Genomic DNA, 16,772 nt, shown 5'->3' on the forward strand with positions numbered 1-16,772 from the left:
TATAACACTGTTGGTCTTACAACTGTTGTATATATTTTCCCCTTCAGCTTTGCGGATATTCGTTTGTCACACATAACTCCAGTTACCTTCCTCCAATTATCCTAGCCTGCCTGTATCCTCTTCTTAACCTCCATCTCATTGCCCCAATCTCCTTGAACAGTTGTTCCTAAGTATTTGAATTGGTTTGTCTCTGGCACATCCTCTTCTCCTATATTTATTGGTTGTTCTGCTCTCTGTTGTCCGACGCACAAATATTATACATTTATTATTATTATTATTATTATTATTATTATTATTATTATTATTATTATTATTATTATCATCATCATCATCATCATCATCATCATCATCATCATCATCATCATCATCATCATCATCATCATTATTATTATTATTATTATTGTTGACTGATTGACTGATTAATTTGTTTAATGTTAGGCTAGATGAAGTGACAAATTGATAATGATGATAATATTTGGTGTTGAATTGCCAAGAATGTAACGAATTGAAAATGAAATGAAAATGTTGATGTTGTGTATGTCGCATGCGTGAAGAAAGAGAGGAAGAGAGAGAGAGAGAGAGAGGAGAGAGAGAGAGAGAGAGAGAGAGAGAGAGAATGGGTAGGAGTGAGGTGTCTGTTCAATGTTATAGTTATCATATAACGTTATGACAAGTGTAACTAAATGACAAATTGCATATTTGTGGACAATAAAGATCTATTATTATTATTATTATTATTATTATTATTATTATTATTATTATTATATTATATTATTATTATTATATTAATTATTATTATTATTATTATTATTATTATTATTATTATTATTATTATTTATTATTATTATTATTATTATCATTATATTATTATTATTAATCATTATTATTATTATTATTATTATTATTATTATTATTATTATTATTATTATTATTATCATTATTATCATTATTATCATTATTATTATTATTATTATTATTATTATTATTATTATTATTATTATTATTATTATTATTATTATCTATTATTATTATTATTATCATTATTATTATTATTATTATTATTATTATTATTATTATTATTATTATTATTATTATTATTATTATTATTATTATTATTATTATTGTTATTTATTCATTTATTTATTTATTTATTTATTTATATATTTATTTATGTATTTATTTATTTTTAATTTTAAAAATAGCAGTACAAGAATGGGGTTTTAAAAAATCTGTCACAGCAAGACCAGAGATGTTTGTTTTTTTTTCCTATTTCGATGATCTCGACTGACTGTCACATTCGTCAAAGTCAAAGGATTCCTTCGTCAAAATCTAGGCTAAGGACTTCATTTAATTTGAAGGTCCGTTATACCGTAACGGCCGTTAAGAAAACGAAAGTGGAAAATTTGTCTGATGACCCGTGAAGACAAATCTGAAAGTGCTTTGGGAATATAATTATTTTGCAGTCCGTTTGTAACTCATTTGATCATGGCAACGAGGCACAAGTGATAACACTTTATTTCGTAAGTAAATGATTGTGATGTCACCACAGTTCTCTCATCATTCTTCTCCTTCTATAGAGTGAGCGGCTGCGTTTACTCAACTCAGACTCTAGTGTGAAGTGAATAATATCCCCCCATGGCTATTCGGACTCAAACTCCACTGCGCATGTGCAATCAGCAAGTTATTTGGATTAGTTCCTGATGCAGTATTTTTTTTGGTTTTGTTTTTTTTATTGATTTTGTTTGTCTTTTTTTTTAATTAGAAAAATTAAACCGAAATCTTAATCTTATTATTGTCATCTGCTAGATCGTGCTTGAGTGCTTGGTATCGCTCGCTCAGAAATTTTCGCCCCGATACTGATACTGAATTCACCGATTTTCGTAAGTTTCCTGGATAATAATAACAATAATAATTATTATTATAATGATACATACATAAACACACATATATTACATTACAAATTACATGCTTATCTTTTTGTTAAGTCTTTTATTATTTTATTATTTAAAAAAAAAATTAAAATAATCTTTTTAACGATTGGAAATAGTTGAATAGATAGAAATAGTAATAGTGGCTGTGGAGCTTTTGCCCAACATACGCTTTTTCTTCCACCTTTCTCTCCATCTGCTCTTTTTTCAACTTCTTGTGTCACGCCGCACGTCAAGCTTCAGTTCTGAAAGTTAGTTGTATTAATTAATGGAATCTGAAAGAGATGCATTGTCATTAATTGCTGTCTGGCCCCCCTGAAATATTATGCGGTGGAAATTGCAAATTATGCGGGGGGAAAAAGGCAAATTATGCAAGGGAAATTACAAATTATGCAAAACAAGAAAAAAGTAATAAATCGCTGTCTAAATTTTTCCATTGCTTTATTTACATTTAACCAATTCAAAATTAAAGAACTACAACTACAACGCAAATTCAAAACTTAATTTTTTGTTGTAGCACAGAAAAGCTCGATGTCGCAGAGACGTTGTGCTAAGACTCCTGCGCCTGTCTGACAATATCAGATTGTAAACAGAAAAGCTGTGCTCAGCATCAGCGCTGTTGATCGTGGTGTATATGTACCACTTGGCACAAGCAGCCAAAGCGGGCACTTCATCAGAAATGGACTGCCAAAAATGTGGCACTCCACTAGAACCTCACTCAATCCAGGTGTGTACTGGTTGTACCAATACTGCATACAAATGTATTTGTAGGATCTCCTGACTTAAACAATGTACAGTGAAAGACTGTTAAACCGAAATTGGTTAACCCAAGAAGAAATTTAGCATCTATGTTTTGCTATTAAACACCCCAACCCCTCCCCCCCCCCCAAAAAAACAAAACAAAAAAAAACAACAAAAAACAAAACATAGTCAATAGTCCCTTCCATTTCGGATCACCAGTGTTTCACTGCATATCTATCATAGCAATGTTTAGCCGGTTAGCAAGAGAAAGGCAGTGATCGCTTGGTTTTAGTTAGATCTCAAGAAGACAAATCAAATCGTACACTTGGAATTGGAATAGCCTCCCTTTACAGTTAAAGGGAAGTCACTGTCACGTATTTGGGAACATCGTCGGACTTTTTCGGTTTCATTTTTCTTCATACAATGGTCATAAATTCACGTTAAAAACCATATTTTGCATTATTATGCGGTAAAAGGTGAATTATGCGGCCGCATTGCGGTAAGTGGCAAATTATGCAGCCGCATCGGTCGTGTTTTCCTGGGGGGCCAGTGCTGTAAGAGAAGTCATATGATTAGAAACATAATACAGTAAAATTACTTTAAACCGAAAGAAGCTAAACCGAAAAATACCTTAAACCGCAAAGAATGTAATAAATTGTACGAGTTTCTTCATTATCTTTGTATTAATTCTTACGATGAACCGAAATACTTCTAAGCAGGACTTTCTTTAAACCGAAACAACCTGAGAGCACCTTCCCTTTTTCTCTCTCTATTTGTCTTCAAAAATTCGGGAAGGTGGCCACACGTAATAATGCCCGACGATATTAAACAGAGCGTAAGTATAAGATGAGGGTGATGGGTGGGTGGGGGGGGGGGGGGGGGGAAGGCAAACACTTCAATCACTGCACTTGGGCTTGGCCAACACCCAGGGCATTCACACCACAATCGCACAGACAAAGGAAGACAGCGGTTGACTGGCAGGCAAAAAATGAGGAAAGAGGGGGAGTTGGGGTTTAGAATCACGCAAGCGAGATGCTCTCGCTCGTGTGTTGATGCTTTGGAACTGACTGGATTTTCAACACGACGATAAGGAGGGGGGGGGGGGGGGGCGGTGGTAGACAACTTACCATTGACATGCCATTTCATTTCCACTTTGTTTAAATGGGTGTGTGAGGGGGGGGGGGGAGGTTCTATGTAATTAGGCCTTTGAACCTAATGGCTTTTCAACAAAAGAGAGATGTGTAGTAGACAGCTTAGCATTGACACGCCTTTTCATTTCCATTTCACTTCACCTCTGAGTAGCTGCACATCATTCATTATCAATTATTGCACAAGAACTTTCGATCTTATTTAAGCTTTGCATTTTACTAAAAGATGTCTAAAAGAAAGCACTGTGCTTACACGTTTGAGTTTAAAATCAACATACTATGTGAAGTCTATGAAAAAAAAAAGTTGATCAAGACGGAGATATGTAAAATACACGACATCCCGAACTCAACTCTTTCAACAATTTTGAATTGAAAACGAAAACCCCCAAAAATATTTTTAAAACACACACACAAAAAAAATAAATAAATAAATAAATAAATGGTTACGAAGACAGCATTTATTCAACAACTCCATTTAACGGGAAACCCATGATACGATTAAATGAACAAATTCCTTAAATAGGCTAGTTACTACCCTTGAAAAACATTGCAAAACGGGAACTTGCTTTAAACCAAAATGTCTTTAAACCGAAATGGTTTAGAAGGTCCCCAAAATTTCGGTTTAAAGTAATTCTTCTGTATATACATACATATATTATACACATTAAAAAAATGTTTTTAAAACCCAGGCCAGCTTATCTAATGACCCTTTTAATTAGTATCAATTGTATTAGTATTAGTTAGATTTAATTCCAATGTGTTAGATGTTGTTGGGACGGTGAGGTGACTTCTGTCGTTCCATGGCACCAAACATTCTTTTATTCTTGTTGTTATTTATTCATTTATTTGTTATTTTTGGAGTTTTTTTGTTTTTATTGTATTAGTTGTTTATGCACATGTACGCCTACATACATAAACACACATAAAAAAATTATTACTTGCAAATCTTTTTGTTAAGTTGTTTTTTTTTTAATTAAAAAAAAAATTGAAAAGAAACTTTTAACGATTGAAATAGTTGAATAGATAGAAATATTAATGGGGTTAATTGGGCGAATATTATGGGATATATTGGGCTGGTAGTTTGTAACAATGTTATTCTTTTAGACAAATATACAGTAAGATAGCATATCAGAGGTAGGTACGGTTAGATGGGGAGGGGGGTGGGAAACGGTAGTATTAGTGGAAGATTTGGTTTAAGTTAAGGTGGGGGGGAGGTGGTGAATTGGCGGATTGCTGGGTACAAGGACCAATCGGCTTACAGGATTATTTATAGTCAGATTTTTAATAAATGGCGCATTTTTTTCTTCTTTTTCTCAGCTCCCCCTCAATGCACAGCTTCAAAAGTTTGTATGAATCTCTGAATCAATTTGTCTTAATCAAAAAATATTTTTTCATTAATTGTAAAACAATAGGAAAGGATTTTGCTTGTAACAGCTATATTAAAATAAATAACTGGTAAGGATCGTAACTCATAGATGATTTACAGTATCAAAATTATGACTTTTCAGCTTATCCAGTTTGAAGACATTCGGTTAAAATGAAAAGTTTGGTTCATTGAAACTAAAACGATATACATTCAGTATCCGATTATTAAAAAATGGAAAAGTGGAATAAGAGCTTCAATTTAAGCGTTTAACATGGGTGATTCCTGTTGTCATCAGACATCTTGTTTGATGAATTATCTATATTCCTTCGTGGAATGCCTAGGCGACGATATCTTATGATGTCGTGGTGGAAGGGCATATTTTTAAAAAAAAAAAATTATTATGAGCTGGCTTCATAAGATTAGATATAATAAGATGAACTTTATTTATCTACTTCTGGAAATTTGCATTAGGTATTGCCATAGGCTTTGTGAAAATAATGAAGCAAATAAACAATAAAAAGGAAATACAATGACATTGAAGTTGAAGTAAACCAACAAAAAGCCTAACAAAACTAGCAAGTTAAGAAAAAGGGAGCGGGCATAGGTATATGATAAAGAACTGAACAAGTGTGTATGAAGGGTGCCAGACAAAGCAAGAAAGAAAAATACAAGAAAAAAAACCATCCCAAAAAATCAGTCTACCTGAACTGTGGATCGAACCTCAGACCTTCTATTAACTGGTCTGACACGCTACCATTATACTCAACTACTCTTCTGGAGGACTGGATGCATACTTTGTGTAATTTACCCTCTGGCATCCGAGTGATGGCATCTTATTTTCTAGTCTAAATATAAACTCATCAACAATAAAGATCATCCATCCTCGCTCTTTTACGTCCCATAATCCTAAGAATCTGCCTCTACATCCTGACTGCTACTGAAATAGTAATCCACCTAATGATTCTATATGTGACTGATTCATTCTTTGTACTCAGAAGGACTGGTTACATACACACTTCCAAAGATTTGGGAACCGAAAAAATAGAGAGTTTAATGTCATTACTTTTCTTCCCTATTATCTATTCCATTCACTTTTTCCCTTGTATTTTTTTTTTTTTTTGCGGGTCTGGAAATGACATAAAATTGTCTCAGCGTGGCTCAGCGGTACAGTCTTTGCTTTGTACCTGAAAGGAACCGAGTTTGATCATACGCCGCTGCGCTGTGTGGCCTTGAGCAAGTCTCCTCACCCTAGTTCAATTTGTGGTGCTGCACTGCGGCTGACACTTAGGTTATTCCAGTCTTCTCTTGGAATAGACCATAGAGACAAATTTCCCCTTTGGGATGAACAAAGGGTATTTTATTTTTATTTATTAGTGCTGATGGTTTTCCTCGGATCCGCGATTTTGGAGTCCAGAGGAGGAATTTCCTCCTTTTAAAAATTACATTTTCTCGAAACAATGTGCTAGCTTTGAGAACACACAGGTGCAGTTTCCCACTCTCCAGAAGTTGGCTAGAGTATCAATGATAGTCTATCATCTCAGTTGCTCTAAAAGTGAGGTTTTGTAAAGTAAAAATGGGGCTTATAGGCAATAGTTCAACATTTTCCTACTTTTTCACTTTTTGTCACCATCAGCACTGATTTATTTTTATTTTTTTTCAAGTGCCTTTCAAGTTTAAAAAACCCAAAAAAACTACCAATTCTTTTAAGTCTTGTAGTTGTTAAGAAGACCCAAATTTTCAGTTTTATTTTTCTGTTGACTTTGGATTGCCCAGACAAGGGGAAGCACTTTATATGGGTCCCCAAGATAACGGTAATACTTGTCATGTACAAAGAGACATGACGCCTTTTAGGTGATATTTCTTTTGGCAAAGGCAATGCCCTTTTACAGGTTGGATACTCATTTTACACCTGAGTTGGTGAGAGAATGTAAGTAAAGAGCCTTATTCAAGGACACAATTTTGTGACACCAGAGGGGGACTTGAAACAGCGACCTGTAGATCTTAGCGAAACTGTCTCACCTTAAGACCACAAACCACATTGTATATTGTCAATCATTTTTGGGATTTTTGTATACAAAATGTTAGAAAATGTTTCTCCATTCAACAAATTGGTGCTAGATTAATGAATTTAATTTTGTTTTCTTTTTCTTTTTTTTTTCTACCAGAAAACAGATTTGAGCAATGGCATGCCTCATAAAAAATTTTCGCTGGACCTGTAGAAAAGGAGCCGAGATAATTTGGTTTAACACAAAGTTCAAGGGTCATCTAACAGAATGCTCCATATTCATCTGTATTCCGAAATCTCTATTTTGTACAGGACAGAGAAAGAGTGGGCATTTTAGGAGAGAGACGTGGAAGAGAATTAGGAAAAACGACCCTGGGATGGAGGATTATTTGAATTCGACAAACTTACAAGACAGAATTAAGGAATTGTCCAAATTAATGGGATGCAGTATTGACCAAACAACGGAGCTCATGAGAAGAGACAGTCCGCTTGGAATCAAGAATAGAGAAGCGTTACACAAGAGCATTGAACTTCTATTGTCTTACAATTATTCTGTGGAGGATATCATCGCTAACCCAGCAGTTCTTCACAGGAGTTATAAAGTTCTGCAGCAAAGACTTGAAACATTGAAATTAGTCCAGTCTCCGCTAAATGAAAGAAGTTTGTCCGTATTAAAGAAAACAAACTTTGAATTTAGAACTTATGTTAAAAATTGCGTTGCTGAAGAAGAATTGTTGTCTAAGTTTCCTTCCCGTTTGCATTGTATAGCAAGCCTTCTCAACTGTGATATTGATCAGGCCGAAAAGTTGAGTGATCAATATGGACTCAAGTCTGCTTCGCTGCTTTTGTTACAAAGTAAAATTGAGGCTTTTCGACGCTTTGGAATTCCCAGCAGTGTTATTCAAAAAAATGTTTACATGTTAGAAAATATATCTCTTGCAGTCATTGAGAGACGATTACAAGTTCTGGAAGACAATGAGTTATTAGCCCACCCTTATCCTGGACTTTCCTACATGATTTGTAAAACTGGTGAATTTGAGAAGTCTATTACTAAAGTGAAACTTAACAAGAACTCTTTAGAGGGCTGTCGAGACAAAGAGGAATATCTCATATTCCGTCTGAAGTGTTCAAAGGAAGTAGGCGAGGCTCTGGTTAATGGCAGGCAGATTAGTTCTATTTCTGAGGCAAAGCTTCGTAAAGTGTTGGATTTTTTTCTTGACGAAATGCAAGTCAGTTCTGCTTTTATCATCTCCAATGTTTATTTATTTGGATATTCACTTGATCGGATGAAACGAAGGTGGACTTTCATTTCGTCTTATCCAAGTTACAACAGTCCTCCTTGGATTTCTCGACTGTTTAGTATGTCAAATGAAAGTTTCCAAACATTTGTGAAAAGTGTGGAATTAAAATAGCATCTTTGATAATTGATGTATTAAAAAAAACTTTTTAATTTTTTTTTCAAATGCTTTAGTGGCATCAGGATTGAGGAAAAATTTATGCATCTATTTTAAAACTTATAATAATTTGTTAAGATGAATATTTTTTTAAAATCTCCCCTCCCCCCTCCTCAAAAATTCCCTTTAATCTTCATTAAGGGGAAATTTGTCTCCATTTTAAGGGTAAACTAGGCTAACCTTGCAAACTTTACTACATTTTATTTATTTTGATCAGTCTAGTGAAGTTTTCTATCAACCGTGTGCAATTATTTTGCATGTTTAGATCATTTCAGATTTTTGTCATGAATAATGTAATTAGATCTCATTGGCTTTATATAGGATCCCAACAAAAAAAATAAATAAATGAAAAAGAGTAAAGTGAAATACTGCCACAGTGTTTCCTCAAGAAACAGTTTTGGAATTGTTACTTTTAAAGATATAAATGGTACATTAAATAAATAGTCTATTCCAGGAATAAAGTTAAGAATATTCGGAGATGATAGTTTCTTACATTGATAAATACACAAAGAAAATGAGAACAAAAATTCACAGAAATACTTTGCTTTTTGTACTACAATGAGAAAAATGGAAAAGGATTATTGACTTCGTTTATTTGTAATTCTATAAATCTGGCATTTATCAGGGTTAATTTCCTTGTCTATTTTTTTTCTATTGTAGTACAACATCAATGTTTTTTTCTGTAAATTTAAATAAAAGTAATAAATCAATAGGATTTGTATGATTGCCCATGTGATTACCATTATATCGATACCGGTGCCTGACAAAGCAGTATATCAAAATACCGACTTTTCAGGAGGACGAAAAAACGTTTCCATTTCTATAGTTTTTGCTCGAATACTGTGAAACTTACATTATTTCAATATTTTTTTTACGCTTAAACTGCTGATATTTATTTCGAGAACATGCCAACTGTGCTAACTGAATCCAGTTGGTGGTAATAAACGATACACTGAGATGCCATGCAATAATATATAAGCTCCAAATAGAGGTAAATGACTTCGAGGAAGATGAACAAATTATTTTAGAAATCTCTTCTAGAGAGTCATGTGAACCCGAAAAAGGGTGGACATTTATATCTTCATTTTGCACGAGATCCAAATTGTTAAGAATTTTCGATATTTTTCCCGAAAAGAAATCCGAAAATGCATCCGGCTGTTTTTCTACCGGGATATTAGTGGGTAGACACATGCACTTTTCTTCCCCTAAAAGTTCCTTTGAAACAGAGAAAAATTCCTTAGTGTCCCTCACTGATGATAGTTTCGTGTTATAATAGTTTCTTTTTGCTATTTTGCAGGTGGTTTTATATTTATGCTTTTTTGCTTCAGTGTATATATATCAGGCGGTCAATCTCAAGGCCCGATTTTCTCCACGATGCCTCAGCATTTCTCTTTTCCGTTTTGGCAATTTTTTCACTCTGGTTAAACCACGGAGACGGTTTCTTGGAATTTATTATTCTAGTTGTCTTTGGCACATGCCTGTCGATGACGTTGCGCAGTACGTCGTCCGTTTTCTGTGCTGATGGTATATCCATTCCTCCTAGTTCCTCTGACAGATTATTTTTAAAGGAACTAATGTCTATTCTTTTAGTATCCCTAGACATTATCTTGACTTTCTTTGCATTCTCTTTGATGCATTTGAGAGTTGCCAGAATCAGATTGTGGTCTGAAATTTCTTTTTTTGATGTTTTAAATTGATTCAAAAAGCGAGGGTGTATCAGTGATGAACCAGTCCAAGATGTGCCCCAATCTTTGAGTTGGAGAGGTCACTAACTGAGTCAGGCCATGTTCATTCAGCATATTTTTTTATAATTTTAACGAGACTACTCTTATCAACATCAAACTGAATATTAAAATCGCCGATAATTTTTTTTCGCTTATTTGATGTGTCTTTTGATACAAAATCAGAAAATTCGTCAGCAAAATCATTCTATCTCAGTTTGTTCTTTTTGCTTGGGGGTGGTCTGTAGATACAAGTGATTAAAAATGAAATTTGAGGGTAGGTCAATGTGGTTTGGACACACTCAAAAACTTTTGAACGAAATTGGCCTGTTTTGTATTTTAGACGAAAGAGCGTGTTTGTATATGATGGCGATCTCCCCTCCTGATCGTCCATTTCTTGGGAACGATTCCATCTTGTAGCCCGGAGGTTTCATCACCGAACTGATGCAACCATGATTCAGTTATATATAGAATATCGATATCATGTTGATCTATGACATCGATTATATCAAATGTCTTGTTTCTCGATGACTGTGCGTTAATATGGCCAATACAAATGTTATGATTTCCATGACTTGGTCTTGTGTCATTTGTCAATATTTTTGTTAACGTCTGTGGTGGCCGAGTTGAACGATGACAGTTCACTGGACGTCGCGGGACTGTTGTTTCAATAACATGTTGTTTACGTGGACCACCCCGTTGACAGACAATCTTTTGTTGATGTAATGGTGTTCACGTTTGAGGTAGGAGTATGTGTTTTCAATTTGTAAACAATAAAAGCGCAAGGTGAATAAAAGTCCAGATTAGATTGCAATATGACCATTTGGCAACTCTCAACAGTTTATAACATCTATTCATTACACAATCAATTTTAACAAGAGTAGAGAATTATATTCCAGCGTAATCAGATATTTATATATTCACTTCAACAATGTACACATTTTACTGCTTTAATGTAACTTCAGTATTGGAACTTCTGTTAGAGTTTATCTATAATAGTTCACAAAGACCATTGCGGTCAAATTATCCTCCGGTTTGAACACTCATAATAATAAAGAAACCATCTTTAGATGTATAATCCTTATTGTGATTTGAAACATCATGAACTTTGTGGAATCAATGTGTACTATTCATCGTCCGTGCTGAAATCTGTGTCTTCGTCTTCGTCATCACTTTGTCCATAGGTTAGTTAACTGTAAAAGTCATGATGTGCCTCAGGTGTGTGGCGTTATTGAGGCACAACTCTTTCAGGTCATTGGGTTTTTCTGACGAAAGTGGCAATGGTCGTGTGTAGATTTGTTGCAATGGAAATTCTGCAGAGAAGTCATTGCTTCACTTTCTCAGCTTTTGGACTACATTTAATTGATGTTGTACCCCATACATTTCGTAGTAGATATGAAAGATATTTGGGTCCTTCATGGAGATCATGTACTTTCATATCTTCATTCATTTTATTTTCTGCCTATCGATGTCGATCGCAGTATTTCCAAGTTTTTTTTCAACGGACTTCAAGTCATAAAAGTCTTGTTGGGTCATCTCTTTGACTTTATAGTAGGTCTGAGAGCGCTTAGCTCCTTGAATAGCTGTGGCCCGTTGTGGCGTGGTGTAAATGCAGAGTGGTTTGCTAGCTCTCTCAATCATAGCATGAATACTGTCACTGTCATTCTCTGAGTGACCTCGCACAAAGAAAACTTGCTCTATTTCCTGGAGGGAGGAGTTATGCAAAGCATACCAAATCATACTCATGAAAAATCTGTTACAGTTTTGGCCACCGCAAGAATCGGAAAATAATGTGACACTGGTCATACCCTTCTTAGCCATCTCCATAAGGTAGGAATAAACACATGAGGCGATATCATTGGGTCCCCTTTTGGCCTGACATTTGTTCCACGAAAAATTGAATCCAATTGCTAACTTAAACTTAAAGTCAAATACACTCAGATTGTAATTGTTAAGTTTGCGTTTGTAGTACAGGATGCCTTCGTTTGCCTTTGGTGTTTGCAAAGCTTCCTGCAGGTCAAAAGTTGCTGCTGTTTTGAAGACATTCTCCTTGGCTTCTGTTTTGATCTGATCCCGGTAGCTTCTAACTAAATCGGCCTCTTGTCTTCAAAAACTTAGAGCATTCCTGACATTGGTCGTTGGCCTGTGAAAGCCTAAGTTAAACTTAGTGTTAAAAACGTCTTTGTACGTTGTCAGCTTTGCAATCCTTTGTGCTCCCTCACCGTTCCTTTTCTTCAAATAAAGACGATGCATCTGTTCTAAGCTGAGGGATGGTGTCACAAAGTGACAATGCCAAGAGTGAGTCGGTGGTCTGCAGAACCTCCGTCCCAGTCAATGGCCTTAAAGGGTTGCTAACGTCCAACAAATTGACCAGCCCAACAAACTAACAATCAAAGAATGATGAGTAAATTTTCATATCTCATATTTATTGATGCAAACTACTCTCTCACACACTCTCTCATTCGCACATGTAATGACGATCACTCAATTCACTAGACAGTAACAATGAACGTGGCACAATGAATAGGTATACACACTTGTCACAAACAGATTTCACAAGAAGGTGGGGCCCCTTACCTTTACAGAACACATAGAACCAAAATATGATCTGTCCGTCACAGGTACGTCAGGGCTTCTTCCCCTAGTCGAGATGATGCAGTCTGTCGTCCTTTCTCTATAATGTCACAACTTCTAATGTCCAAACTCAAAGAGTGTTCTTGGAATCTAAGGCGTCGGCCTTATAACAATAATGCTATAATGTCCACGGCTTTGGCCGGAAATTATCAATATACATAGATGGGTATGATATCGCTGGCATCGGCCAAGGATAAGGCTATTAAAATGTTCTGGCTTTGGCCACAAATCAGAAGAAGAAATGTCTTACACAGGGTTAGAGTTAATTCATTTAATAGTTTCTTTGGCTTCGGCCCCAAATCAACAGGCCCACACAAGGGCTGCAACAATTAAAATCACAATTTGATTTTAATAAAATTAAGTAAAACTCTTGCAAAACAGCATCGGCTGAACTTGAATAGAGAATAAAATACATCCGAATCGTCGGACGGCCAACTGGTGAATGGGAAGGATGAAAGTTTTACAAAAACCAAGAAACATAATTTTAAAAGAAAAGACATACTTAAAGGAATGGTCTATCTTTGTGTGCCCGGAAATGACTCACGGGAAAATCCACGACCTGTGACATATTATTTCCGACCTCAAACTAAAGAAACTAAAACGGTTCGACGCAACACCAGGTCCTTATGTCCCTTTATCTATTACAGAGAACTCAACCACAAAAGGACGAATGCGATATGATCATCACCTCGGGACATTACGAATTAAGAATAACATTAGGACTAGCGTACACAATAAACTTAAGAAAACATTCATAATAACATTTCGTGACAGATGGATCAAGGTATTGCCTCTTTGATATCTTCCGATAGTAGTGTGACTCTACTTTAGGAAACGATAAAATATGTTCCTCTATCACCTTCCTTTCGTATTCCAAGGCCCACGGATGATTTGTGTTTCTTCCTCGTCTGTCCTCCATGTAGAATCCATAGTCGTCTTTCTTTTCTAAAGCTACAAGGACCCTTGTTTCAGAAATATACCTAGCGTGTTTAAGGAATAAGATTTTCAGACTTGTTGCTCTTCGTTTCCATGGAAAAGACATTGATGTCTGCTTGTGCTCTTTGGTGACGTGGCATTGCTCCTATGAAATTTTACTGACATTTTTCTCACAAAGTGTGCTATGTATTCCCATTGTTTTACATGCTCGCCAATTTTCCAGAATATATTTTCTTTGCGCCTCTGAAAATTTAGTGCTGCATTTCTTTCTGCAACTTATTCCAACATGCTGCTTTAACGCTTCTTTCTTTGACCAGCATCCCCCTCTTTGAAACATATTGCTCACCAGCGTCACATAGTTGTTTGCACTCCTACATCTTTTTTTATTGTTACTCATCTTTCGTCCCGATTGGTGAACTCCTCGGTCGATATTTTCGGAGGCTTGATTGAATGTTTGACAAGTTTGTTTAGCTTGTCACAAAGAAAAGTAATATCGTCACTCAGAAACTGCCATTTATCCTTTCTTATACGTAGGCCATTGTCTTTAATTATGGTCAACACTTGCTCTAACGTTTGTAAATGTTCTGAATCGTCCTTTCCTGAAATAAAGAGATCGTCAAAATATACACAACTGTTCGGAATGTCTTTGAATAACGAGTCCATGACACCCTGGATGATACTGGGTGCTGACGAAATACCGAAATATAATCGTTGATACTGGTACAGTCCTTTGTGAGTATTAATGGCTGTTAATATTTTGGAACTCTCGTCTAACGGTAATTGGTTGTGGGCTTGAGAAATCTATTTTTGTAAACTTTTCCCCACCTGATAGTTTTTCTAATAGGTCGGGAAACCGGGGCAATTCCACCCCCTACTTTGTGTAAAATTGGTTTTTGTCAAAATAAGTTGAGGGAACCACATAAACTGACATCAGATGAATCAAGGACCCCAAAACAAACTATGAACAACAATAATATATTTCTTTAAAAGGTTTAACTCAACAAAAGTATGATTTATTGAAAATTTCAAACAGACCAGTTGTCGGGGTAATTCCACCCCCATTGAAGCTCGTACCTGGATGTGCATCCTCTGTCCACTTAATGCGCAGATTCTTCGCAGAATAAATGATGTAAGGTGACAACATTGTTCCATCTGCTGCACAACAACCATTGACTGTTGTTTGCTCTCTCCCGGAGCCTCCAATCACATTGAACAATTGCCGGATGCCTTTTTCACAAAATACTTTTGACTTTGACGCGCCCAATGGAAAGCCACTCTCGTCTACGTTGTATATCCTTGAAGGATCGTTCAGGATATTGTTCTCTGTACAAAGAGTGTGAAACAATTTGAAAAAATCCTCGAAGATTTCTTTGTTGGTGATGGCCTTCACTTTTGTTTTTTTTAGTTGCTCCGGTTTTCTCGAAGCGAGGTCGGGATGGCGGCGCTCAAACAGAGCCATCCACTCCTCTCCCGGCACACCATTGACGAACTCATTCTTGATTTTATTCACTCTGATAAGTCAGCAACAAGTTCTTTGGTTTCTTCGCGGGTGAAACCAAAACCCCGGGAGCCAAGTAGCTTGAGGCATCCGACCAGCTCCTCTTCTTCCGCCGCCCATTTTCTGCCGCTTCCCCCTAACGTGGTCTTTGAGGGTGTATAAATTATATAACTTGGCTGCTTTCTTGCAACCCATTTTTCCTTCCCTGACCTGCGCGATGGCCTTCTCTATCGCCTCAGTGTCATACATAGGTTTCTTCTTCTTGTAGTTGCGAACCATACTGTGAAAAAGAAGAGAGAAAGACCAAAAAGGTTTTAATTATCTGATGTTACTGGGGCGATTGTTGACGAGAAGTTCAATGTTGATAGGATTTACTTTAGGCCTAGAAAAATTGAACAAATGGAAATTTTCTATTTCTTCAGTTACGTTGTTTTCGCTTTCTTCAAGTAGATGATTACGTTGGGGTCTAGGACTATGTGCTTGATTTGAAGAGGAACGACAGACTTTTGCAATATGACCCACTTCGTTGCATTTGTACCAGGTGTTATTACGAAATTTGCACTCGTGTTGCGCATGCGATCCACCGAACCTTTATCGAATAGGTATTTTTTTCTGTCCCCGATAAAGATCTGCTCTTTAGCTTTGGATACATTTAGACTTAATTTGTTTTCATTATACCATTGAGTGAACTCTTTTATTTGTTGTTCACATATTGTTTCCGATTGCAAGCCATTCAAAAGCCCTACGACAGCAGTAGAACCATTATAGAATGATAGAAAAAATATAATCATTTAGTTTGTATGACCTCAGGGACCCCAACTTATCTCCGTCTATGTGATGTCGTGTATTCTATGTGTAGTTGCCTGTGTGTTACTCCAAGTGTAGGGCATTGTTGAGATAAATGTCCAGATGAATGACACACAGTACCAATTTATAGGTTCCATACGACAATGTCTAATGCAGTAATCAAACAATGGATTGTTCCTCAAATTGTGTAAAGGTCACAGTAAGTTATTATGTTTATTTTGCAACAGGTTTCAGTTCTTGTTTATGTTCATTAGGTAATAGGTTTCAGTTCTTGTTTATGTTGATTAGGTAATAGATTTCAGTTCTTGTTATTATAAAGGTTACTTTATGGTCAGGTAAAGTCACAAAGTTAAAGAAAGGCCTGATCTCAACAGAGCACTACTCAAAAGAAATTAAACAACATTAATTTCTGTTCGGTAATACTGTCTCACAACAGAGACAAGAGTTAGGAGCCGAATTGGAACGTTACTATGGACTTTCACAACAGAAAATACAAAACGTCCTTCTCCACCACGGACTTACAGGAGGGCCCAT

At 35.9% G+C, this 16,772-nt stretch overlaps 1 protein-coding gene across 1 annotated transcript; it reads left to right on the top strand.

Moving 5' to 3' along the window:
• The first annotated feature begins 1,333 nt into the window (after positions 1-1,333).
• Positions 1,334-13,466, top strand: LOC144980767 (uncharacterized). The gene is made up of 2 exons (XM_078928545.1): positions 1,334-1,520; positions 7,349-13,466. The coding sequence occupies exon 2, from the start codon at positions 7,365-7,367 to the stop codon at positions 8,598-8,600; it is 1,236 nt and encodes a 411-aa protein (XP_078784671.1). The 5' UTR covers positions 1,334-1,520; positions 7,349-7,364; the 3' UTR covers positions 8,601-13,466.
• Positions 13,467-16,772: the final 3,306 nt, after the last annotated feature.

This window comes from Berghia stephanieae, chromosome 10, assembly GCF_034508935.2.
Source record: "Berghia stephanieae isolate SIO BIC M18660-M18661 chromosome 10, UCSD_Bste_1.3, whole genome shotgun sequence".
NCBI lineage: Eukaryota > Metazoa > Mollusca > Gastropoda > Nudibranchia > Aeolidiidae > Berghia > Berghia stephanieae.